The sequence below is a fragment of the Octopus sinensis genome, linkage group LG15 (genome assembly GCF_006345805.1).
Source record: "Octopus sinensis linkage group LG15, ASM634580v1, whole genome shotgun sequence".
NCBI classification, from domain to species: Eukaryota; Metazoa; Mollusca; class Cephalopoda; order Octopoda; family Octopodidae; genus Octopus; species Octopus sinensis.
The window spans coordinates 31,963,144-31,990,751 of NC_043011.1; the positions used below are offsets into that span (position 1 = coordinate 31,963,144).

The window sequence follows — 27,608 nt, forward strand, 5'->3', positions numbered from 1 at the left end:
TTTCAAACCACGCCGATATCAACTTTGCCTTTCATCTCTCTGAGGTTCATATTTATATCGACTAACTTAGCTTATCGCCTTGTATCTAATTCAGTAACAATAAGAATTACTAGATTTATCTCCCCTGAGAAACTACAGCAAAGTTAAGGCCTACTACGATATACATTGTACCAAGGCGACGAGCTGGCAGAAACATTAGCACGCCGGGCGAAGTGCTTAGCAGTATTTCGTCTGCTATTACGTTCTGAGTTCAAATTCCGCCGAGGTCGGCTTTGCCTTTCATCCTTTCGGGGTCGATTAAATAAGTTCTAGTTACGCACTGGAGTCGATATAATCGACTTAATCAATTGTCTGTCCTTGTTTGCCCTCTCTGTGTTTAGCCCCTTGTGGGTAGTAAAGAAATAGGTACTTCGTCTGCCGAAGGCGACGAGCTGGCAGAAACATTAGCACGCCGGGCGAAATGCTTAGCAGTATTTCGTCTGCTATTACGTTCTGAGTTCAAATTCCGCCGAGGTTGACTTTGCCTTTCATCCTTTCGGGGTCGATAAATAAGGTACCAGTTGCGCACTGGGGTCGATGTAATCGACTTAATCCGTTTGTCTGCCTTGTTTGTCCTCTCTGTGTTTAGCCCCTAGTGGGTAGTAAAGAAATAGGTATTTCGTCTTTCTTTACGTTCTGCATTCAAATTCCGCTGTGGTCATCTTTGCCTAGTTGCGTACTGGGATCGACCTAATCGACTGGTCCACTACCCAAAAATTTCAGGGCTTGTGCCTAGAGTAGAAAAGGATATACATTACACCGAAGTATACATTGTATGCCATGTTCTCCTTTTATAATCGCCGGCTATTTTATTCGTTTAGACTAGTCGTTCCCAACCTTTTCACTACCATGGACCCCTTTTATTAAATGAGTTTTCCCACGGATCCCTTTTAATATGCTTATCCTCGTATATATATACATGTATATTATATTATATAATATATATATATATATATATTATATATATATATATAATATATATATTATATATAATATATATATATAATATATATATATATACATATATATATATATGGAGAATTCACAAAAAACAAAGACGAAAACAGGTGGTCTAGACAACAACAGATGTACGTATTAGTATAACGCTCGGGAAGGAAAAGTCTTTAACATTTCGAGCCTACGCTCTTCCACAGGAAGACAGAAAGAACAAGGAGAGAAAATAAAGAATGTGTAGTGGCTAGCGATCTATCATGGCGAACGATATATATATATTATATATATATATATATATTATATATAATATATATATATATATATATATATATATATATATATATATATATATGTATGTATGTATGTATGTATGTATATATGTATGTATATGAAATTTGAGTTAGCTCACGGACCCCAGTACTACCTTTGCAGACTACAGATTGGGAACCACTGGTTTAGGCTGTTTTCATCTTGAACCTATTGGAAATTAACGAAATGTTTATCAGTTACGCACTGCTCACGCCGCCTACAAGAGTTACTGTATCAGAACACGGTCCCTAATTATATACTTGGTCAGCAGTTTTCAAATGCTGGCCACTGTACTACTACTGGCCCATGAAAAAATTTTCGCTGGTCCCCCCTCGAAACATCGTCTCCCACATTTTATAATATAATAGTCAACTTACTATATACAGTACTCAAGGGCACAACAACGTGGAGGAGAAAGAGTAAAAGAGGGGGCAGAAAGAAACAGTAAGTCAAATGGAAAAAAAAAAACAGCAATGAATGCCAAAAGTGCATGCACAGTTGCAGGATCCGCAAAACAAAACACAAGGCAGAAATGTGAACATTAAAAGAGTCATGGAGAGAAGTGGGCATGTAAGGCATGTCAGGAGTGATGCTAATGAATTTTGTGTAACATGGAATTGTTAAAGGATTCAGTATCTCTACATCTGACCATCGTGGAGGCGCAATGGCCCAGTGGTTAGGGCAGCGGACTCGCGGTCGAAGGATCGCGATTTCGATTCCCAGACAAGGCGTTGTGTGTGTCTATTGAGCGAAAACACCTAAAGCTCCATGAGGCTCCGACAGGGGGTGGTAGCGACCCCTGTTGTACTCTTTCGCCCCAACTTTCTCTCACTCTTTCTTCCCGTTTCTTGAGTAACGCTGCGATGGACTGGCGTCCCGTCCAGCTGAGGGGAACACATACGCCATAGAAACCGGGAAACCGGGCCCATGAGCCTGGCTAGGCTCGAAGAGGGCGCATAAATAAATAAACATCTAACCATCACTACAGGTAGTTTAATACACATTATGGTTTGCTAATAGGTTGTATTATTTGATGTTTGATTGAACTTGCTATGTTCAAGTTTTGGTTTAATTTCATGAGTTTTCTGTCCAGGTGGTTCATCAGAATTTCAACATGTCACAGTAGCCCCCAATAAGAAATTTAGTGAGGACCACTAAGAACACTGTCATTTGAGGATGGGGGGAAATTCCTTTTAGTGCTGGTGGTAGAAGACAGACGGTTGACCCTACAGTTTGTAAGTTGACATCCTGTTACCTTGACAAGCTAAGTCTGTCTAAACCAGCGCTCCGCAACTTTTTTTACACTTGCAGTATACTTATATTCTTTTCAAAATTTGGCGGCACACCTGAACAGACGGACGGACAGACACATACATACATACATACATACATACATACATACATACATACATACATACATAGAGAGAGCGGTGATAGATAGATAGATAGATAGATAGATAGATAGATAGATAGATAGATAGATAGATAGATAGATAGATAGATAGATAGTTTCTCTTTACAGGCTTGTAATGGGGAAATATTATATTCATGATACACTGCGGCACACCTAACATCCTCTCGTGGCACACCAGTGTGCCGCGACATACCGGATGCAGAGCACTGGCCTACACTCACCACGACTGAACTTGAACTACGTATCTCTCACCTGCCAGCTGATTGTGTTACCGTTAACACTACAAAGAGCCTACTACACCAAATTCTTCAATTATATTATTTCTGCTATTCTCACTCCATGAAATAAATAATTCACCTCTGGAAACACGGCTGTTTCGTTCAACATCCTTAAACAACCCTTATTCAGGGACCTTTTGAGCAGGATGGGTTACTCGACCAGAAGAAAATTCTAACTGGGCCCAACTTGCAAGGTCATACGCTGTTTATCTTGATATGAGATCCCCATGTTGCGCACATGTGGTTGTGATGCATGTGCCTAGTGTACCCTTATCAGACGGGTAGTCATGATGGGTATATTGGGCTTCGTATATTTTACCCCAATGTCACTTTGATGGCATGCACTGCTCTCTCACTCAATAATAATATTAATAATAATTATTATTATTATTATTATTATTATTATCATTATCATTATTATTATTATTATTATTCCGCTTAATCGTGGTATCCTTGGAACTTTTCCACGAACCCCTCATTGACAAATAATCCAGGGACGGTATCTTCATCATCAACAATAGTTGAGTTAATTCTAGTTAGATTTATAACGCAGCTGTTTGTTGCTACATAAAATATGTTAATAACAACTACTAATGTTCAATCCAGCGAGATGCTCTACATGGGTCTATGTTTGCAATTAGAAATATCTCGATCAAATTATGAATTAGCGGCGAACGTACTGTTGTAGCTATCTAATCTAGTTAAAATAGTCCGCCCAAAGCCTAATTTGAGATTAAATATCAGGTGCCCTGAGGTGTAATTAACATTCTCGTTCGAATTCCGTTGCTCAACGTTTATAGTTCAAAATGCATTGTTCTTTTCTGACTAAAAATGGTTCTTATAATGTACAAAAATAGGAATTAGGCAAATATGTAAAGTATACAGGGAGGCGACTTCATAATTATCGCCATCATTACCTCCCTTAAACATTGGCACGTACGTTTTATAGTAGTAGTAGGTGGCGTCTGCATTGTATATATAGCAAGAACCTTGCCCTTACGTTTGACAGTTGTTGGCGAACGTGACAGGGGGAAAGTCTCAGATTTTTACCCGGGTAAGTTGTTCATCGTAACATCGAAATTTTGCTTTCAGATGTTCTTTCTTTTTTTTTTTTTAATATTCTTCTACTTGCAGGAATTCTATTGTTATTATCCCGCATCGCTTTGTTAACATAATTTAGCAACCTCCGCTTTAATTTAATTCTAACACGAAGCAGTGCTAAAATAACCTTCATCATTGTCTGAAGGTCGTTTGCTGACAATCTGGAAATCGGTAATGTACTCCTATATACGACAGATTGTCGTGTACTTTTAACAACGACTAATGCAATTAATGTCTTCTTTTTTTTTTAAACAGTAATTATTAAAAAAAAATTCTGCTTATTTATTTGTTTTTGTTACTAATTTTGTAATTATTCTCACCAATTCCGCAGAATGATTTTAATATTATATTAAGCTTTCTATTCACTTTCTCCTTCTTTTTTTTTTCCCCCATAATTTTTTTTAATTTCAGAAATAGAATATAGAATTAAGGTGTTTTAAACCAGAAATGCTTGATTTTCATTTATATCCCACGAAAGAGAGAAAGAAATCCAATTTATTTCACCTTGAACTTTTAATGTCAAGGTCTTTTGCTAAACCATCTTTCCTTTGAGCAAACGAAAAAAAATTAAGATACTAATTTCCGAAGAAACCTATTTCTTATAATATTTTATACAACATGCAAACTAGAAAAAATAAATTTGAACATTAAAAACGATGAATTGGCAATAATTTGTTGTTTATATTATACTGCGTATTCACGTTTTCTTCATATAATATTTAATTAGCATATTCAAATACTTTGACGAAAGACCATTCTGTAATGCGAATATATTAACATATCTGCATTTGAATATATTAAATCGTCATACTTTTATGATTTCGTTGTTGATGGTGATGATGTTGGTGTTTAGCCCCAGCTCAGCCCTGGACGAGCAGACCTATCGTCAAAGGCATTCCATCCGTGACCATCCCATCGTTTTCCTACGTGTAGGGGACCCATGATTACACTATCCAACGGGTCCGTTTCTAAGACGGTAGGATGTAATTTCAGGAATATTTAGCTGCCATTTCTAGCAGATCAGGTAACCATAAAGAAGCTCCCCTGTTGCACTATGCGTTAATTAAAAGCATATTTATTTCTTAAGGTAATACACTGGTGTCTGTTAGTTTTGTGGAGTGTTTAAAAACATACTACAACATGTAAGTGTTTATGCAGACGAGTTGCAAATCAGACGATTTTTGCTTGGCCCAAAATAGCCACTGTTTTTATAGAAAACAAGCAAAAGATATATTGTAGGCGGTTTATGTTTCTCTTCAGAGTTTAAGAAATGCAACGGAAATGTAATATGTGCTGGCTCCATATATGAGTCTAAGTTTTCGCAAAAACAAAGATGCATGTATGTATGTGATTGTGCATGTATGTATGTGATTGTGCATGTATGTATATGTATTTATATATATACGTATGTATAGATATATATAGATAGATAGATAGATATGTACAATGTGTATATGTGTGCATGTATGTATGTATATGTATTTATATATATACGTATGTATAGATAGATAGATAGATATGTGTATATGTATGCATGTATGTATATGTGTGTATATTATATATATGTATATATTATATAAATAAGGGTATGATCGTTAATTTAAATATCGACCTAATCAAATGGACAGCATGGGAATAAAAACCTTCAAAGGTAATAATCATTATTAAAATTATAATTTAAGGTATCTAAGAGATACCACCACGCTGGAAATAGCAGCCAAAACTTGACTCTAAATGTGGTTTTAGAGTCCAGTTTTGACTGCTATTTCCAGCGTGTTGGTATCTCTTAGATACCCTAAATTACAATTATATATATATATATATATATATATATATATATGTATGTGTATCTATCTCTCGCTCTTTCTCTACATACATACATACATACATTTTTGTTTCCCTTCCTTTATTTTATTTGAATAATGAAATCCTGCGCCAACTGGATTGTTGTGTAGTAAAATAAAAATACGATGCAAGCTATTTGATGGTAACTACAGGTACTTTGCTGATTACAGAATTCTCTTGTTTCTTTACAAAATGTAATACGCCTTAGTCAGTCTGGACTGGCATTTCCTTCTTTAAAAGTACATGATAACTTTCTAAGTGGTAGGCAGAAGATTTTGGCAGACTTTCTTTCAAATTAATTATTTATCACATTTTTTTCTGGCATCAATCGTAAACATTTTTTTTTTAAACGCTTGTTTCATGTTATTCATATAGGAAAATAGAAAACGCTTTCTCTTCATATTTACCAAAATGTAACATCACAAAGCATAGCAAATTGAAGATTTTTGTCCTCTGTGTACAAAAATAGCCGATGCGCCAACACTACTTTTCGTGGTCACGAGGAATAATAATGATTATCGTATTTGATGGTATTTGACGCACCCTTTCCAAAAAACATCAATTCGGGTCCTACATATGAAGTTGGGCCTCCTTTAAGCTTTAATTCCCTGAAGATTTTTTCCTTGAAATTGTGGGGCGCGTCTAATATGCTTATGCAGGTTTTGTGCTATTAAATACAATAATGAAATCAATAGAACATGTTAAATTCATTAAAACGAAGGTTAAGGACTGTCCTTTCTCTACAGAATCATCAACTTCATATGCAGAATGGCCTTAAAGTGGAATTACTGACAAGCCATTTATAGCAAAATGTCAGTGCTGTCTACAAAATTGTTAACCTTAACGCCAGACGTATTTCTGCTTATTATAGATTTTTTACATAACTTTTGTAAAATGTAATACAGATATATAAATAAAAGTTATAAAATTAAGCCAAAAAATACCCTAATCGATTCCTTTTTAAGACATAAAATTGCTATTGTAATTTTATGCCTTAAAAACGTAGTCCTTAACATAATTTCATTATATTACCGATTCGATTAGGGGTATAAAACGTTTAGTTACTTCGAATGAAATCTGATTTAAGAACCATGAAGCATTGAACAAGAGTTTGTAGATAATATAATATACATCTATTCTTCTCTTTGTAAAGTTTTTTTTTTAAATGTTTTCCTCAAATATAGAAAGAAAATCATTCGTTTCTCAGTTTACCTTGACACAATTTCACTTTTTGGGTCAGCAACCTTGAACAAATTGATTTATCAATTACATTCGTTGTCTAACAAGTAAAACTTGTCATTTAAGCAGCAACTAGCAGGTGCGTCACAACGAAAAATTGCTATCTAGAAGAAGAAAAAAAATTATTAATTCTTTAAGAAAATAAAATTGTTTCAAAAGTAATGGAACAATGTCATGTTCCTTAATATTTGTTAGTTCTTCAAAAGACCTTGTTTCGGGGCCCAGACCTTACCAAACACTCCAAACTGATTAACAAATGTTTCTCATAACGAAGAGTTACAATTTTATTCACTATTATTTATTCATTGTCGTTTTCTGTGTTAGTTTCCCCCACTATTTACGCTCCTATTTTCGTTATAAAAAAAACATCTTTTATCAGTTGGATGTGTTCCCAGTTTTCCCAACTCGTTCACATTCAGGGGTTGAAACTGAAGAATTTCTTAAAAAGAAGTTATGTCGAAGTTGTTTGGAAACTGTTTAAATGTCTGAAGTGAGTAGTTAGTGTTAATAAGCTTATACATTTTAGGACTACTAATCTCATCATAATATTTTTATATATAACGTTTACTCAAATTTCGATCAGGGAATTAGATCCCTGAGGATGACTGAAGACCAAACCGATCGAAACGTTGTGTAGATGTTAATGTTTAAAAACAAAATTCATATCTAAAAGGTGAGGTTAATAAGAAAGAAAATTATCATCTTAGTGGTTTGGAAAATCTTTAAAATTTTCTTAAGCCGAATTTATGTCCAAAAAACTCTTCCGACAAAATCTTTCTCCCTTTTGTATGCCTTTGATTTTAACGAACCTTAACAATGATATTTGCATGCCATTACTAATTATTTTCTTTCTGGTTGGTGAACTCAACTGACCAACACCAAGAACCTTCACTCAAGGTAAGCACATCGTGTATTTTGTTTTCCATCGTTATTGCGTTTTTGCTGCGCTGTTCACATTTAACTAGCTTTGCTCAAATGGTCATTGCTAGCTTCAATCAACTTAGCTTTTCTGCCCAGGTTGGCTTTGTTCGGTGGTTTTTTTTCGAACATTTTTCCTCTTTAAAAAAAAAATTACTTTTTTTTTTTAGTTCTTACCTCAGAACAGATTTCATTTATGCTTCTAGTGTTTAAATGTATATAGTTCAAACTAAAAATAGTTCTAACGTTAAGTTTGCATTAACTGAAAACTATTTTGAGTTTTAACTTCAACCAGACTACATAATATCGTTTGATGCATTCGTTTGACTTCAATATATTTGAAAGCTTTTGTTGTTTCTTTATATATATAAAAAAAACTGGTTGAATTGTTTGTATGTTGTTGTTGTTTTTACTAATTACTTGACTTGTCAAAATACCCTAACCCAAGCATTAGCTGAGAGCAGCATGTATAGTTTGCTATCTTAAATTGTAGAAAATGTAATATGCTTCTTCTGTTCTCTTTTACAAATCTCTAAACAGTGCAGTCGTAGGGTGAGGTGGAGTCGGGGTGGACGTGCTATTTTACTCGTCAACCACAAGCAGTAGTGTTGCGGGTAGCAGCTATAGTAACTGAAGTTGCAACGACTGTAGGCTGACACAGAAACCTATCGATAGCGGGTGAGGAGTACCATGTTGAAGTGTATTGTACGTGCCTCTAGCTTATCGACAACTTGGCGGTGTCGTAGGAGAAATACTTTACTCGACTGTTGCAAGGTTATTTGAAGGAAGGGGAGGGGAAGTATGAGGAGTGTGGAGGGGGTGCAAAACCTGCCAAATGCTATCGGGGTTAGGGAAGATAGGCCTTTTAATTGCATTGAGGGTGAGGAAGAATTCAAGCTTACCGAATATTTCGAGGATGCCGGATTGAAAGTAGGTATAGCTTATCGGCTGCTTTAGGGGTTGGTGGTGGTGGTAGTGACTACATTCACAAAATACTGTACGAAGCAGGATGAGAGGGGTGGGGTATTTAGAGCAGGGGCGAAAGGGAGTAGGTCAGGCAGTTAATGTGAAGGTAGGGGCTGAGACTCAGTTAAAGTTCCAAACTAAATCGTTAGTACTTGGTAAATTACTTTCTTATTACTTTACTGCCCTCAAGGGGCTACACACAGAGGGGACAAATAAGGACAGACAAAGGGATTAAGTCGATTATATCGACTCCAGTGCGTAACTAGTACTTATTTAATCGACCCCGAAAGGATGAAAGGCAAAGTCGATCTTGGCGGAATTTGAACTCAGAACATAAAAACAGGCGAAATACCGGATCTTTTCCTTTTGATGGACGGAAATTTCTAGTTAACTAAACAATTCATACGGATCTTTTCCTTTTGATGATTGTTTAGTTAACTAGAAAATTCCGTCCATCAAAAGGAAAAGATCTGAAATACCTATTTCTTTACTACCTACAAGGGGCTAAACACAGAGAGAACATACAAGGACAGACAAAGGGATTAAGTCGATTATATCGACTCCAGTGCGTATCTAGTACTTATTTAATCGATCCCCGAAAGGATAAAAGGCAAAGTCGATCTTGGCGGAATTTGAACTCTGAACATAACTGCAGACGAAATACGGCCACGCATTTCGCCCGGCGTGCTAACGATTCTGCCAGCTCGCCGCCTTAATTACTTTCTGCTATCGACACAGGACCTGAAAGATTGGGAGAAGGAGGCTAATTGATTACATTAACCGCCAGTGCTCAACTGGTACTTATTTTTATCGATTCCATAAGAATGAAAGGCAGGAACCTGAAGAGATGCCGCCAAGCATTTTGTCCAGCGTGCTAACGACTCAGCCAGCTCGCCGGCTTAACTGACTGTGATTAACTTAGATCTGTTCAAATACATTGATACAGGAAGATACAACTTGAAAGCTCCACCCAGTATATGAGGGTAAGAAACAGAAAGATAAGCTATCAGTAAATAAATAAACGAAGTTATATATCTGTATGTATTTAATGTTGTTATCAAATAGCTACACCGCTTCGCGAGGGATTTTTCTGCATCTGCTTATGAGGTCGACGTTATTGTTACCTGATAATTCAGTCGGATGCACGTTACTTTCTCGGCCCAACATGCCAAGTGATAGCAACGGGGGCGAAAATAATATAAATAGATATACGCCAAAGTGCGACTCATTTACATGATGGTATAATATCGGTTTCAAATTTTGGTACACGGCCAGCAATTTCGGGAGAGGGATAAGTTATGGACTCCAATTCTTTTATTCTTTTACTTGTTTCAGTCATTTGACTGCGGCCATGCTGGAGCATCGCCTTTAGTCGAGCAAATCGCCCCCAGGACTTATTCTTTGTAAGCCTAGTACTTATTCTATCGGTCTCGCTTGCCGAACCGCCAAGTGACGGGGACGTAAACAGACCAGCATCAGCTGTCAGGCGATGCTGGTGAACAAACACAGACACACAAAGATATACATACATATATATATATATAAAACATGCATGTATACATACATATATGTACCTACCTACCTCTACATGTATATATACATGCATATATGGGTACAGGACACCAAAAAAACGTCGAACACAATGAGAAACGAAAACATAAACACAAAACCAAGGAACTGGACATTTTTCTTAAACAACGAAAAAGATATATATATATATATATATATATATACGACGGGATTCTTTCAGTTTCCGACTACCAAATCTACTCACAGGGCTTTAGTCGGCCCGAAGCTATAGTAGGAGACACTTGCCCAAGGTGCCACGCAGTGGGACTAAAGCCCGAAACAATGTGGTTGGTAAGCAAGCTACTTACCACACAGCCACTCCTGCGCAACTGGTACTTATTTTATCTACCCCGACAGGATGAAAGGCAAAGTCGACCTCGGCGGAATTTAAACTCAAAATGTAAAGACGAACGAAATGCTGCTACGCATATTCTCGGTATGCTAGCGATTCTGTCAGCTCGCCGCCTGAGGCAGAATGGTATAACAGAGGTTTTGAATTTTGGCACAAGGCCAGAAAGTTTGAGGAAGTTTGAGTCGATTACATCGAACGCAGTGCTAACAACTTAACGGTACCACACAGGTTTATGGCTAAATAAATAAATACATGGAATCAAATCATATGTACTTATTCTGGTTGTGAAATTTGGCTCCCCGGGGGATTTTTCGGCTGCTTAGAATGGGATTCGAAATGATGGACTTTGTTGTTCCGAAAAAAAAAAGTTGGTATTTATAACCAAAGCAGAATCTGCTTACCTCCCTTCCCCAAGATGCCAAGACTTTGTCTTTATCATTTAGTGCGGAGGAAAGGGCAGTGCTCGTGACTTTTATGGGGTCTTCGGGGCTGGAGAGAGAGAGGCTTGGCTCAGATATTTGCAACTAAGTAGACTCCACCAAAGGACCAGGGAGTCGTGCAAACTGTGGAACCAATTATGCAAACACTGTTGTTTGTTCAGCTGCGGTTTAGGATTTGGTAATGGGATAAATGGCACCTAAGAAAAAATTAACCGGGCTTCAAAAGAAATGTAGCAAGTTATGAAAAGATATTTTATTTGGATTTAGTCGATCTTCAATCAGGTGCTTTTAGTAAACTGCAGAAAATCATATACCTTGCTCAATAGTTCGCAATGCTTGGAGAACTATTTGCACCCAGAGTCTTTGGATCCCTGTCAACAACCACGTCTCTGTAATTTTAATAGATGTTGCTTTAAAGGTAACGCAGTCGTCTGGAATATGAAGAATAAGTGCTCAATTCTTACCATGTTTCACCCAATTGTGTGTGTGTATGTGTGTGTGTGTGTGTGTGCGTGTGTAAATAATAAATGCGCTCTTTTAAAGCCTAGCCAGGCTCATGGGCCCGCTTTCTATGGCGTATGTGTTCCCGAGCTGGACCGAACACCAGTCCATCGTAGCGTTACTCATTTTTGTCAGCTGAGTGGACTGAAGCAACGTGAAATGAAGTGTTTTGCTGAAGAACACAACGCGTCGCTCGGTCCAGGAATCGAAACCACAATCTTACGATCATGATGCTGACACCCTAACCACTAAGCCACGAGATATATATATATATATAATCGTCAGACTCGAATGGCCAGAGAGGTTATGAGCCTTTGGCCATTTGAGTCTGAAGGGTCGCCTATACGGTTATACGTTTTATAGGTGCGAAACTAAAATGCATTCGTGTGTGTGTGTGTGTGTGTGTGTGTGTGTGTGTGTGTGTGTGTGTGTGAGTGAGAGAGATTATGGAAAACATAAGTTTATATCATTTGTTCCTTACGCACGTTTCACCATTGTTCCAAATGCAATTGGCTGCTGAACCATATCAGATCGTCAGGTAAACACTTTATTGCATTATGTTACACAAGTCAAACATATATTCTTTTCTACTCTAGGTACAAGGCCCGAAATTTTGGTGGAGGGTGCAGTCGATTAGATCGACCTCAGTATGCAACTGGTACTTAATTTATCGACCCCGAAAGGATGAAAGGCAAAGTCGACGTCGGCGGAATTTGAACTCGGAACGTCAAGACAGACGAAATACTGATAAGCATTTCACCTGACGTGCTAACGTTTCTGCCAGCTCGCCGCCTTCGGATCAAATATATGTTGATTTGTGCAATAGCTGAAGGTTTACAGTGTTGTTCACGATGCATCATTAGTGATCAATTTCTGTCATTAATATTACTACCACTAATTAAGGCGGCACGCCGGCAGAATCTTTACCACACTGGGCATAATGCTTTGATATTTCGTCCGTCATTACGTTCTGAGTTCAAATTCCGCCGAGATTCACTTTGTTTCACCCTTTTGAAATCGATAGAATAAGTACCAGTCGAATTCTGGAGTCGATGTAATTAACTTAACCCCTGCCCTGAAATTGCTGGTCATGTGCAAAATTTGAAATCAATATTACTACTACTAATAAGACAGCAGGCTGGCAGAGTCGTCAGCGCGCCAGGAAAACGCTTAGCGGCATTTTGTCGGTCTTTACGTTCTGAGTTCAAATTCCATCGCGGTCCACTTTGACTTTCATTCTTTCGAGATCGATAAAATAAGCACATTTACATTTATCCATAGTCCATGTATATTATATTATACCCTACATATAACAAGATACCAGTTTATATTGCCCATTTCCCTCGATAGCAACGTTTATGTAAGCAAAAATTAAGCAAATCATGACACAAAAGACCATTTAATGGACATCGACTGCTCAATGGACCATTAATATATTAAATCTGAAAATTCTTTAAAAATCCAAAACAGCTGTTGCCAGTCCCTGATCTAGGCAATGTCTGTGCGATCTTAATGCATGGATACATTGGACAGTTGCCCGTGGGCCTCACGCTGTCTAGGGGCCCCGATTCTGTTCTATGTATGCTGTGGCTTGCTGCTAACAAATTCTATAGGGCTCAGGGCATTTATTTGACCAGAGACCTATAATGCTTCAAAGACAGTTCTGAATAATGTATTTAATATTGATTTCAAATTTTGGCACAAGGCCAGCAATTTCTGGGGAGGTTGGTAAGTCGATGACATTGACCCCAGTGTTTAATCGGTTCTTGTTTTGTCAACCTCGTAAAGATGAAAGGCAAGGTCGACTTCGGCAGTATTTGAACTCAGAACGTAAAATCGGACGAAATGTGTGCTAACGATTCTGCCAGCTCGTCGCTTTCATAATGTATTTAATATTATCATTGAATAAAAGGTGGTGACCTTGCACGCCGGGCAAAATGCTTAGCAGTATTTCGTCGGTCTTTACGTTCCGAGTTCAAATTCCGCCGAGGTTGACTTTACCTTTCATCCTTTCGGGGTCGATAAAATAAATACCAGTTGCGAACTGGGGTCGCTGTAATCGACTGGCCCCCTTCCCAAAAATTTCGGGCCTTATGCCTAGAGTAGAAAAGAATATTATCATTGAGTAAAAAGTGGTGACCTTGCAGAATCGACAACACGCCGAGCAAAATGCTTAGCAGTATTTCATCGGTCTTTACGTTCTAGATTCAAATTCCGTTGAGGTTGACTTTGCCTTTCATCCTTTCGGAATCGATAAAACAAGTACCAGTCGAGTACTGGGGGTCGAAGTAATCTATTTACTCACTCCCCCGAACTTGTCGGCCTTGCGTCAAAATTTTAAATCATTGTTATAAAGAAAAACGGGTATCTATTTGGGTGAACTGAGAAGTTTAATGATTTTACGGGACCTTGTATAGTTATGTAATGTGTTATCAGTGACTGGGATCGAACTCATATCTAAAGGAATTGGTAAATACGTCAATTTCTCAGTTGCTACAGCTACTTCTGTTTAATAAAATATTGGCCAATTTAGCTGTTGTGTTTATTCACAGTGTTGTATCTTTCTGACAGTCGACTATTTTGTCTGAAACTTGCTTCTTGATTATTTCCAATATTTATTGTTTCTTTACTTTATTTTGTAGGCCTTAACCAATAATGGCGCAACCTGATGTTCAGGTGAACTTGTTGATTTGTGGTGGTGGCAATGGAGCTCATGTGTTAACTGGGCTTGCTTCATCTCGCAGAAACGTCAAAGTGAATGTGATGTCTCTGTTTGCAGATGAAGCTGAGCGATTCAGAAACACACTGGGCAATGACCAGTTCACCGTAGAGTTTAAAGAAAAGGATGGAACCACCAACATCATCAAATCCCGACCAAACATGATCACCAATGATCCTTCAAAAGCTGTACCGGGATGTAATCTTATCATCTTCACAGTTCCAGCATTTGCTCACGAGGGCTACTTCAAAGCTATCGCACCGTATATTGAGCCAAATACTGTTGTTGTCGGTCTTCCAAGTCAGCCTGGTTTCCAGTTCCAATGTTGCGACTTGTTAGGCATTGGAGGAAAAACTTGCGCCATCGTTTCTTTTGAATCTTTGCCATGGGCTTGCCGTATCCAGAAATTTGCTCGGGAAGTTCAAGTTCTTGGCCCAAAAGACACACTTGCATGTGCAATTATCAACCGTGGGTGCAGAGCTTATTTCCCTATTCTACCCACTATTCAGTATATTATTGGTAAAGAGCCTAAGCTCACTCTTGCTGCTAACTATTTATCCATCAATCTGTTAGCTGATTCTGTTGTTCATCCTCCAATGATGTATGGCACCTGGAAGGACTGGGATGGTAAACCCGTCAGTGAGAAACCTTTATTCTATCAAGGCCTGAATGACTTTGCTGCTGGTATGCTTGACAAAGTGAGCACCGAGCTGTTTAACACTGCACAAGCTATCCAGAAGAAGTACCCAGACATGGATATGAGTGACGTCATTCATCTCTTTGACTGGTACAAACTTAACTACAAGGAGAGTATCTCTGACTTCAGCACCCTGCAAACAGCCATGCGTACATGCAAGGCTTACAATGGACTGGTGCACCCCATGAAGGAGGTTGAAGGAGGTAAATTTGTTCCCGACTTCAACTACCGTTATATGACAGAAGATCTTCCTTTTGGCATGGTAGTATTTCGCGGCATTGCCCAAATAGCAGGAGTACCCACCCCTGCTATGGATGAAACTATCCTCTGGGGTCAGAAGATTCTCGGTAAAGAATTTCTGGTGAACGGCGAGTTAACAGGCAAAGACATGGGTATGACTCGCGCCCCTCAACGTTATCACTTCACCTCTTTGTTCGAGTTAGTTAATCTGCGATAGATTCCTTATTGATTCTCCGATAGTAATCACTGCAGTAATTAATTTTCTGCATTACTTGGCATGTGTATTCTCGTTATTTATAGGAAAAAGGAAACGATAAACTGAAATTCTAAAATTTGTACTGAAATGATAAACTCTAAACTTATTTATTAGAACTGAAATCGCTTGGTAGGAGATAACAACAACTAAAATAGTTGACTAATCTCAATGTTCTTGTTTACCCTCCACGAATAAAGCTTTATAAGATATTCATTTTGGCTTTTGTTTTTCATAATAATGTTGATCTAATTGTTTATGTCATTTAACCCCAATGTTAGTTCCGATTTAGCAGAACTATGACATTCTTTTCTGCTCTATGCACAAGGCCCGAAATCTTTGGGGACTGGGCCAGTTGACTAGATCGACCTCAGCATGCAAGGTACTTAAGGATGAAAGGCAAAGTCGACCTCCGCGGAATTTGAACTCAGAACGTAGCGGCAGACGAAATACCTATTTCTTTACTACCCACAAGGGGCTAAACACAGAGAGGACAAACAAGGACAGACAGACGGATTAAGTCAATTATATCGACTTAATTTATTGACCCCGAAAGGATGAAAGGCAAAGTCGACCTCGGCGGAATTTGAACTGAAAACGTAACGGCAGACGAAATAAGGCTTCGCATTTCGCCCGGCGTGCTAACGTTTCTGCCAGCTCGCCGCCTAAGCAGATCTATGATATTAAGCATTCTAACCATGACCGTCTTGTCTTTTTATACATCTAGACGCATACATGACTGTGTGGTTAAGAGGCTTGCTTTATAACAACGTGGTTTTCACTTAAGTTCCGCTGTCCAACACCTTGGGCAAATATCTTCTATTATTGCTCCAGGTTGACCAACGCTTTGTGAGTGAATATGACAGATGGAAACTCGGCGAAAGCCCATCACACGTGTGTGTGTGTGTGCGCGCGAGTGTGTACGCATATGGGCGAGTAAAATAGGGCGTCACTTTTCAACCACATGGTCTTGGGTTCAGTCCTGCTTCACACATAAAAGACGTCGTTCGTCTTTGGATGAATTTTTAAATGAATGAAAGCCTGTTAAGGTATTTTCAGGTCACACAATGATACCGAATTTAGCCGATGGAATTACATCTAATAACCCATTATAATTTGTTTCGTCCATTCTCTTATTTATAATTTATTTGTAATTCTATGACTATGGCATTTGTCATGCCGGAATATCAATTGTTGACTATGTCCTTTTACTTGTTTTAGCCATTTGACTGCAGCCATGCTAGAACACCGCTTTATCTATATGAATAATATATCGTTCTGTATTCTAAATTTTCATAATTGCTCCCTATAAATTCTTGTCAGTTACAAGGTATTTGCTTGGAAAGTGATTTGGGTTTATTGATTGAGTCACAGCAAAAAACAGACATTAAAACGAAACAAAACGCTGTCATCATAGCATCTGAAAAAGAAGAAAGAGACAGTAATGAAAATTAGAACAGCCTCACCTCGGCAATATTCTTGAGGAAAATATAAAAGAAATATCATAATAGATACAGACTGCACGCGCACGCATGCACATTAACTTATATATCTCTACATGTGTGTGTGTGTGTACACGACTGTTTTACCACAACTTATTTCGTACTTTCAACAAGATAGGAAAACTTCATAAGACCGCAGCATCCAGAAATTTTAAGAATATAAAATTTGTGGAAAGTTAAGACTTCGAACGAACGAACAAACAACAACAGTGGACGTACAGAGTAAAAAATCGACGGAGACAAATATTAAGGGCCGTTAGACCAAGACGAATTGTAATGGGTAACATCTGGTAGAATTTTGAAAGCTATAGAATAAATAGAAAAGAAGAAAATAATAGAAGAGAAAAAATGTCGAGAGGCAAGAGAAATGACGTCCATCTACCTGGACGTCTCAATCAGAAAAATCAGAGGCGAGAAAAATGACCTGTAGTCACGTGTGAGCAATAGGCAGAGGGAAAGGGGGACAAACGAGAGGATGAGGAAAAGGGAGAAGGAACAAAAGATAGTAGGGACCGAAAGAAAGATAGGCAGGGGACATGAAGGAAGGAGGGAGAGAAAAAGGAAATATAGAGGATTATAGAAGGATAGAAAGAAAAAAAAACATAATGTGGAGTCACAGAAATTATATATAAATGTAAGAACTTCCTGTGGACAAGGCTAGGTATTTTTTTGGTATTTTGTCCTGTACTTATATCTCGTGTATTTACGCATTTTTCACTCGTTGGTGATGTCCAGTACTTAATGTGTATTTTTTTTATTTATTTATAATTTGAACGCCACAGAGCCTCATATATATACTATATGTTTGTGTATGTGTGTGCCATTTTTACTGATTTTTTACATCCACACAAAAATTTTAAAATTATCTTTTAATAAAATATATCCTTAGTGGTTCTTCCACCAGAACTGCACAAGCACTTTCACCACAAGAAATTCCATGACCCAGTGACTGGCTCATTAGAAATTTGTAACAAATAATGTTACTGACCACCAACTTTGAAAAAAAAAATGATAAACCTAGTTGAGTTTTACTTGAAGATCTACATCAGATATTTTTAATAAGGTTTGTTATAATAGTAAGGTGAAAATAAAAAAAAAGGAACCCAGCTTTAATCTTGATAAGGCCTTCAAGTAATCTTCCCTGTTCCACATAGATCATTCCTGATATCTACTTTCAAATGAAATTACCATAACTACCTACCTACCTATGCACCTTATTTCCTATCCTACTTTTCCAAAATATCATTCCAAGATAAGGTTGCTACAACTTCATAAGATGAAGTTTTTATTGGACAAAGAAAACTGCTCCATATATCAATAGGGTATGCTCCATATATCAATATATATATATACATACATACACACACACACACATATATATATATATATATATAAGGTATGTTACATATCTGATCATTTTAATTAAATATTACCATAAGTGCATATACAAGATTTTTATTCTATCAGGCAGCTATTTGCAATGTCAGGGAATGTCTTATCGATTTTTTCCTATACTGGAGGGGATAAACTCTCGTGAAGGTGCAAGTACACTTCATTGAAAAGGGCCAAAATGCTTCGGCCTTCTCAGTGGCCACTGCTGGGATGATTTTTCATCTCTCTTCAATATTTATTATGTTTTTAACACAGCATGCCGAACAGAAATGTTATCTTACAGTGAATATGACAATAAGTTGCCTGTTAATGGTTCATATGCATTAAGTATGATTGATAGAGGGCTATTTTAATTGATACAGCTTCAATGCTTTTACAGATATTTGTTCAGCTGGGCAGCTTTTCACAACATCAAAGAATGTCTTATTCACTGTTTCCTATAATGGAGCTGATGACTTCACATCCAAGTATGCACCTAGCCCTAAGTACACATTATTGAAAAGTTTCAAATTGGCAGAAATGCATCTGGCCACTGTGAGGACAGCTTATCATCTCCCTCCAATGTTTATTGTGTTAAAAACACAATAAAGAGATGTTACGGCTCAGAGTGAATATTGCAGTAACTGACCTGTCACTGATGTATACACATGATACATAGATGGTTATATACATATATATTATTTAGTAATTTTGGTGTGAGATAAGTAATTACAGTCTCTCCTGCTCAATTAATATTTCTCATGAGTGCCTGGGAGTCAAAGTATCAATGCTTTGAGAGATATTGTCATATTCTGTAGGCTGAAGATCTTGGAATTTCTACTTCTACACATGAACAGTTCAAATGTACATGAAATGAAACAAAAAATGCTTTTAGTAAAAGAATATATTTGTATTTTTAAAAAGCACATAATAACATATTACTTTGAAATAATAAACACCCTTTTTTTTTATAAAACAAATTATTTTATTAAGACTTATTAAAAGTTGTTTCATCGTACAAAACCTCAGAAATTTTTGCCGGAACCCCTTTTTGAGAAACATTGAACCCTGGCTTCAAGTAAAGAAATGGTGGGAAGAATTTTTGCATTAAATGAAAGACAGAATTGTGATGCTACTGAGATGAGAGATTATAACTTGAGGATCTACATTGATATGAGAATTGATTTTTACTTAATCAATGATCCAATTTAAGAAAGATTTCCAAAGGCTCAGCATCATCTTAGTGGATGTTGAGGGACTGGCACAGGACTACCAGTTATTGGGAGCACTGGTGGACCTGGTTGGCTGTTCGCATGACGACGACTTTGGGACCACTATGTGGGATGATCCCAACCCCATCAAACAAGAGCATGAAGCAAGCAAGTGAAACAAGCAAGCAAACATGATCCAATGGTCAGTAGGGAATACCAGAGAGCAAGCGTGGGCAACCTTTATCAAGAAGTAGACAGCATGAGCCATAGATCATTATTAGGTAGGCCATACTACTAAAAGAATTCTAGGTAATATTTTTGTGAGGCTTGCCATACAGAAAATCCTGTGGGCTGCAAGTAGCCCATGAGTGCCACAGAGCAAGGAATGAACTCAAGCAAGGTATGTGTGTGAACCAATTTTGTTTCTCTGAGAAGTAAATTTAATTCATTACGCTGCTAATGTCATTAGGAACATATCACCCACCCCCACTTTGTCTCTTACAATTATAGGGTCTTATGATGATGTAAAAACTAAACCACTGATAAGCAAATCAAATTCATTATCATTTTATAAGGTGAGACTGAACTGTATTAATAGTAGATGTCTAAGGGAGTGTTGTAAAATAAAGGTGAGTTCCAGGTGAGTGTAGTTTGTATCACAGTTTTTGCTCTTTGATTACAGCAATCTTCATTTCATTTTTGTCGGTAATGTCTTGGTAAAAGGCGTAACTATCACAACATCCTATTTACTTATCCCTATAAATCTAAGAGAAGCATTATCCCTTTTATAGGAAGTCAGTAGTCTCATGTTTGTCTGTCAGAGAGATGAGAACCATCTAGGCCAGGGGTTGGCAAACTAGGGTAAATTACCCCAAGTGGGGTAAAAATGAAATTTTTGTGGGTAATGAGGACTGATTAGACATTAAAAAATTTCATAAAAAACATATTCCTTATTACAACAGAAATTTTTCTTCTGGCAACATTGCATCTTTCCAATGTAATGGACATGTAAATAGATTCATATAGATTCAATAAAATATATTCAATAAACCTTTTGAATTCAAAGAGTCTATGATTTTCTTCCTTTCAAATCAAAGGAGTAACGTCAGCATAAATGAATAAATTTTGGGGTAATTGGTTAAAAGTTCCCTGACCCATGATCTAGACATTCTTAAGGATGACTAATCCCCTTCATCGTTTAAATTGAAGAAGAGTTGCATGTTGCCAACCTCACTCTCTCATCCATGACCATCTTCGATCCAGTGGCAAGATCACATCAAGAAGACTGGAGATGGAGACAGAGGCAGTAGATGACCAAGATATCATACTTGTCTCATCTTACTCTTTGCACTTCTCCTCCAGTGAACTGTGAGGGTTTCTTCCACAGAGTCTGCCAGATCTGGACTTCACATGCAGAATCAGGCAAGCCCTAATATGCTAATTAACCCATAACTGGGACCTTGACAGGTGCTACTTCTTTGGGTCAGAATAGACCTAGGAACAATAGTGGCTAAGAGGTGCCTCAAAACCCCTGGAACTCCCAAACCAAGGCCCCTCTTACCAGTAGTAATAGACCACAGGACCACATAAAACTTCAAATTCTATAGAACTAAACAAATGAGAGATGAATCTTCCTCTGGATATATATATATATATCAGCCAAGGTTGTGAGGATGGTCCAGTTCTTTACTGAGGATTGGGGGCTTTGAATGACCCATCCGTGTATTTTGTATCGTCTTCTAAATGTTTTGCGTTCTTGTCCCAGTTTGTATTTATATATATATATATATATATATATATATATATGATCATCATTAAAGTGACCAGCATTGCTAGAAATAAGAATCAAAACACATGGGAGCACTGGCAATGGTTAGAAAAGTTTTGACTTATCTTTAGCAATGCTGATGCTGACCACCACCCTCACTTTAGTGCTTGTTGTTTTTCAGTTGTAAATTGCAATAGATAGATAGACAGATAGACAGACAGACAGATAGATAGATAGATAGATAGATAGATAGATAGATAGATAGATAGATAGACAGATAGATAGATAGATAGATAGATAGATAGATAGATAGATAGATAGATAGATAGATAGATATAGATAGATAGATTGATTCAATCTTTTAGTGAGGAAGGAAGGCAGTACCCTGACCTGTAACAGGGTCTCTGAAACTGGTTGAGGAAGGGTGGAAGGTATCGAGTAAAGTAAGTAAAGTTACCTTGGGCCGGTTTCATGGCAGATATATTCCCCACCTGGATGGGATTACTCATTTTTGCCAGCTGAGTAGACTGGAGGAACATAAACTGAAGTGTTTTGCTCAAGAACACAACATGTCACCTGGTCCAGGAATTGAAACCACAATCTTACGATCACGAGTCCAACACCCCAACTCCTAAGCCACATGCTGCCACTGTGGATGGTATCAGCAAACTAGAAACCTCTCCTGACTGCTGGCAAGAGAGGAAACCCTGCTAAAGGCACTCGGGATGCCAGGCGGTGCTATTAAACTAGGCAAAGATTTAAGTGAACCAGTCAAGTAGGCCATGACAGGATTTGAACTCAGAATGCTAAAAGCTGGAACAAACACCACAAAGCACCCAGTCTTAAAGTTCTTACAGCCCTTGCCTTTCATTCTTTGGTGGGGGGGGGGGTTAAAAATGTGCTGATTCAGCACTTTGGGTCAGTGCTTTTTTATTGTTGACTCCCAAAAAGATGAAAGGCAAAGATGACTTTGGTAAGATTTGAACTCAGAGCACATAAAATCAGAACAAATGCCACAGAGTATTCCGTCCGACAATTTAAAAACTCTACTGATTTGCCATCAGTCTCTCATAGGTAACACATTGGTGCCAGAGTATCCTGGTACCAATTCCTCAACAGCTCTGTGAATAGAATCACATAAGAATAGAACCAAGATGTATTTGAGAAACCATATCATTGTTAATATCTGTGATAAGCCATTGTCCCATGTGGGCAGCTTAATTAATCACAAACACATTCATACTGGAAAGTAACAATATCACAGAGATATCTGTGGTAAATCGTTTTCTCACACATGTAGCATAACTACTCGCAAATATCAGGTCATCCTATAATTAATGTTCAAATTTTGAGTAAAGAAAAAAAGTGATCTAATTTTACATTTAAAAAAATTTAATCTTGTATGTAATTTCAGTCATTATCAATGATTTCTTTCCATTTGCTCACCAGTTTTTTAATTCCATTGGTGAAAAATTCTTTTGGTTTTAATGAGAAGGAAAAGAGGTCAGTTTCGATTTCTTTTGGTTTCTTAGTACTAATCCATCTAAATGATTCTGTAAGCTTCAAAACAAATGGTAATCAGAAGGAGCCAGGGAATAAAGTGAAGTTCTTTGATTTTTTTTTTCTGATATAATCTTTGCAGTGTGGGGTTTTGCATTATCATGATGAGACACCACACCCTTATGATTTGCCAAAGAAAGCCTTTTTTAGCTTCAGAGCAGCATCCAAACGCTCCAATTGTTGGTAATAGACCAGTAATTGTTGCTTTAGTTGGCAGAAGCTCAAAGTAGATGACTCCAATGCAATTCCACCAAACAAAAAGAATTTTTTTTTTACATGAAGGGTTTTTTGGGGGTTGTGGTTTAGCCTGTTCTCCACAACTAAGCCATTACCTGCATAGCTTAACATTTTCATAAAATATCCATTTTTCATCACCAGTCACTAATCTGTCCAAGAATGGTGAGATACTCTCATGAGAGTGAAAAAATGAGCAGATGTCTACTTTTGATTTTTGGTTGGCTTATGTCAAATCACAAGGAACCCATTTTCCAAGTTTGGGTACCTTTCTAAGCTGTTGATGGTGGTGAACAGTTGAATGGCTTGAATTGAGCTTGCTTGCCAATTCTTAGACTGACACAGCATTATCCTCCACAAGCTCTAAGAAAAGAAGCTTCTCATCAAATTCAATAGGGTGTCCTATTCCTACCCTCTCTCTTTGGCTGAAATCACCATTTTTGACCTTTTCAACCTATCTTCTGCAACTTCACTCAAGCACTCATCCCCATAAACAGAATGGATATTTCAGGTAGCTTTTGCTGCAGTTTCCCTTTTTGAACTCATAAAGCATTATGTGCCTTAAATGTTCCTTCGATACATCCGTCTTTGAGGGATTAATATTAGTAATTAACTCAGTCAGATTATTCTGTTAAATGAAATTATATTAAGTTAAAAGTTTCCAAATTCATATGTGTGTCAATCAATTCCATTTGACATTTTAGAATATTGTAAAATTCGATAGAAATTACATATATGATTTTTCAAACATTAATTTATGGGATGACCTGATACATTCATACAAGAAAGGCACCACATCACTGTGATCCTCACCCCAACTCATCACCATCATCATCACCATCACCATCACCACCACTACCACCACCACCACCACTACTGCCACTGCCACCATCATTATTATCATTATCGTTTTAATGTCCACTTTTCGGTGCTTTTATGGGGCAGATAAAAAATTTGTTGATGGCATCAGACATTTTAAGACTCCTCCCTTTCTCTCCTTTTCTTTCTTTTTGTCATGCTCTTCTCCTCTCCCTCCCTCTCCTTTTCTTTCTTTTTGTCATGCTCTTTCTCTCTCTCTCTCTCCCTTCTTCTCTCTCATGTTCTCTCTCTGTTAATGTGTAAGTATATTTCTCTTCATCTAGGTAACCACATTCAATTGATAAACTGTAATCTCTCTCCCCATCTGAATGTGTATATTTATGCATGTAGGGGGAGGGGGTGTTTGCCTCCAGTACTAAAAGGTACTGTCACCAAAACAGATTCCATGTGTCCAGTCAACCATCATCAGCATTCAAATAAACAATTCAGCTCAATCATCTATCTCATTCTGTGATGTGAGAGCAGGGTTTGAATTCCAAAGGGATGATATTCTCCTTAATAATGATGAGAGCATGAGTAAGGGATGGGTAAGAGAAGGAGTTAAACACAACAAAGGTTATGAATAAAGAGAGACAAGTCAGTCAGAGAATACCAGGCTGGAAGTGGTATGAGACCCCTCCCCTGCCAGCTCTGAGGAGCAAAGGCCAACAAATACAGAAGCTAATTGGAGTGTTAAATATGGAAGTTTGTTTATCTTTTGAATTTTAACTTTGATTTAGGAGGAGGTTTTCGATGTGTGTTGGTTGGGTTAGACCCTGAAAAGAAAATATCGTCCGCTTCGGTAAATATCACAGCTTCAGAATCAACTGGTACAGTTGGTAAGTTGGTTTCTGGATTCTCTGAGTCCAAGCTGCTATTAGAATTACCTGTGTTGGAAGAATATTTTACATCTGAAACAAGATGCCGATGATGCAAGTATTTCCGATTTCCACATGCACTGTCGCTTGTTTTCGATGTTGAAGCTGTAGGAGAAGCAAAAGGATTTCCAAAGTCTGATTTCGTTCTATGAGTGTGATGGAGCTTAGTAAATTTCTTTCGACATGTTTTAGAATTCAATGATTTTTTTACAGCATCCACCTGATCGTTGTCTTGTGTCGTTAACCGAGAATCATTCTTCTGCTGGTTTTGACCACTTTCTTCTTGACTGGAACCTACAAATAAGAATTTTGTTAACAGACTGGAAAACGTTTTTAACTTTGTGATGGAAAGAGAACAATCAGCAAAGGCATTCCAACCATGACCATCCCATATTTTTGAACAAGCAAGGCTATATTAATTCTATTTACAGAACAAGTACAATACATAGATTGAGTATCCAAGTCAATAAAATATCAGACGCCCACCTGGGGGTGATGGGGTATCGATCAGTCTCCAGATATTGGAACTGAATTCAAATATTGTTAGGAATAAAATGTCGCTTTATCTCACAATAACCAGTAAAATAAGTACCAATCATGTTGTTGTAATCATTATCATCATCACCACTACTACCACCATAATGATGACAATCATCGTTGTCATCAATGTAGATGATGTCATTGGACTGTGACCATGCTGCAAGCAGACACTACCTTGAAGGGTTTAGTGCAGAGGTTCTCAAACTTTTTGGGGCTTCCACCCCACTCATAGACATATAATACCTTCAGCACACCACCCTATTTTTATGTATAAATAAATATTTTATATTTCACTAATTTATATATACTATGAGTCATTTGATATTTAATATAATATTATATAATTTGCATACAGCAGGAGTGGCTGTATACAGGTGCAGGAGTGGCTGTATATAGGCGCAGGAGTGGCTGTGTATAGGTACAGGAGTGGCTGTGTGGTAAGTAGCTTGCTTACCAATCAGATTGTTCCAGGTTCATTCCCACTGCGTGGCACCTTGGGCAAGTGTCTTCTACTATAGCTAAGGCCGACCAAAGCCTTGTGAGTGGATTTGGTAGATGGAAACTGAAAGAAGCCCATCGTATATATATATATATATATATGTGTGTGTGTATATGTTTGTGTGTCAGTGTTTGTCCCCCCAATATCGCTTGACAACCAACGGTAGTATGTTTACATCCCCATAACCTAGCGGTTCGGCAAAAGAGACTAATAGAATAAATACGAGGCTTCCAAACAGTAAGACCTGGGGTCAATTTGCTCGACTAAAGGCGGTGCTCCAGCATGGCCACATTCAAATAACAAACAAGTAAAAGAGTAAAAGAGAAATACTATGATAATATTATAATAAATTCATAGCGTCCCCCAATCCACTGCCTTCCTCTCAACACCTCCTTTTTCTTGACCGACCCAACCGCCCCCATTTGCACCAGTACCTACCTGGACCATCTCAACGCCCACGTTTGGGGGAGGACCCATTTTGAGAACCTATGGTTTAGTGGAACAAGCCAACTTATTCTATCAGTCTTTTTCTTGTCAAGCTGCTAAGTTATGGGGACACAAACAAACCAACATGTAAAAAGCACCCACTACACACATGGTTCTCTTATGTGCCACCGACACTGGTATCACAGCTACAATTTCCATTGATGTTGATCGATTTTGATTTTAATTTTGATTTTCACTTGCCTCAACAGGTCTTCACAAGTAGAGTTTTGTGTCCCAAGAAGGAAAGGTATGCATAAGTGGACTGGCATAATTGGACTGGCTATATCCCAGGTAGAGGCCACGGGTTATGGTTTCACTTGTCCTGCCGGGTCTTCTCACGCACAGCATACTTCCAAAGGTCTCGGTCTCTAGTCATTTCCTCGGTGAGACCTAAAGTTCGAAGGCACTTTTTACCACACTGCCTCACCTGTACATTGAATATATATTGAAAGGTTAACCTACCTGTTGATAAACTCTTCGAAAATCGTGGAAGTTTTTGGAATACGGTAGATATTTGTGAGCCATACATTTTGGTATAGAATTGCTGTAATAGTTCGGCTCGATTTTCAGCAGACATTTTAATTATTGATTGACAAAGTTCCTCAAGTGATGAAAATTGTAAAGTTTCAACCATTTTTGACAAGTGGTCCCTAATGAAATAAACAGAATGTAATGTAATAATTAACTCACACAAAAAAGTAAAAGCACATGATAGTTTGTTTACAAAAACAAACTACCGTAAATCTTCATGTATAATCCGCATTTTTTCCCCAAAATTTAAAGGTCAAAATCCCTAGTGCGTACTATATACGAGGTTAAAAATGAAAAATATTTTCTAAGCAATGTCCGAGTCTCTATTTGCTGTCC

General features: G+C 37.7%; 2 protein-coding genes across 10 annotated transcripts in view; one reads left to right on the forward strand and one right to left on the reverse strand.

Annotated features, from left to right (window-relative positions):
• Positions 1-3,888: 3,888 nt before the first annotated feature.
• On the forward strand, positions 3,889-16,050 carry LOC115219799 (opine dehydrogenase). Of its 2 annotated transcripts, none has more exons than XM_029790066.2 (2): positions 3,889-4,048; positions 14,568-16,050. In XM_029790066.2, the coding sequence occupies exon 2, from the start codon at positions 14,581-14,583 to the stop codon at positions 15,796-15,798; it is 1,218 nt and encodes a 405-aa protein (XP_029645926.1). In that variant the 5' UTR covers positions 3,889-4,048; positions 14,568-14,580; the 3' UTR covers positions 15,799-16,050. The 2 variants fall into 2 exon arrangements, with proteins under 2 accessions (XP_029645926.1, XP_029645928.1); XM_029790068.2 differs by lacking the exon at positions 3,889-4,048 and adding an exon at positions 8,059-8,076.
• Positions 16,051-19,668: 3,618 nt separating this feature from the next.
• LOC115219667 (DNA excision repair protein ERCC-6-like 2) overlaps positions 19,669-27,608 on the reverse strand; it is a 52,582-nt gene continuing 44,642 nt past the window's right edge. For 7 of the 8 annotated variants that reach the window (XM_036509597.1, XM_036509596.1, XM_036509594.1 and 4 more), the window contains exons 21-22: positions 27,204-27,391; positions 25,027-25,510 (exon numbers count right to left, since the gene is read on the reverse strand). In XM_036509597.1, the coding sequence (XP_036365490.1) occupies positions 25,050-25,510; positions 27,204-27,391 (649 nt within the window). In that variant the 3' untranslated portion in view covers positions 25,027-25,049. Of the gene's footprint in view, positions 19,741-25,026; positions 25,511-27,203; positions 27,392-27,608 lie in introns of those variants that run through there. The other variant, XM_036509595.1, reaches the window with a different exon arrangement.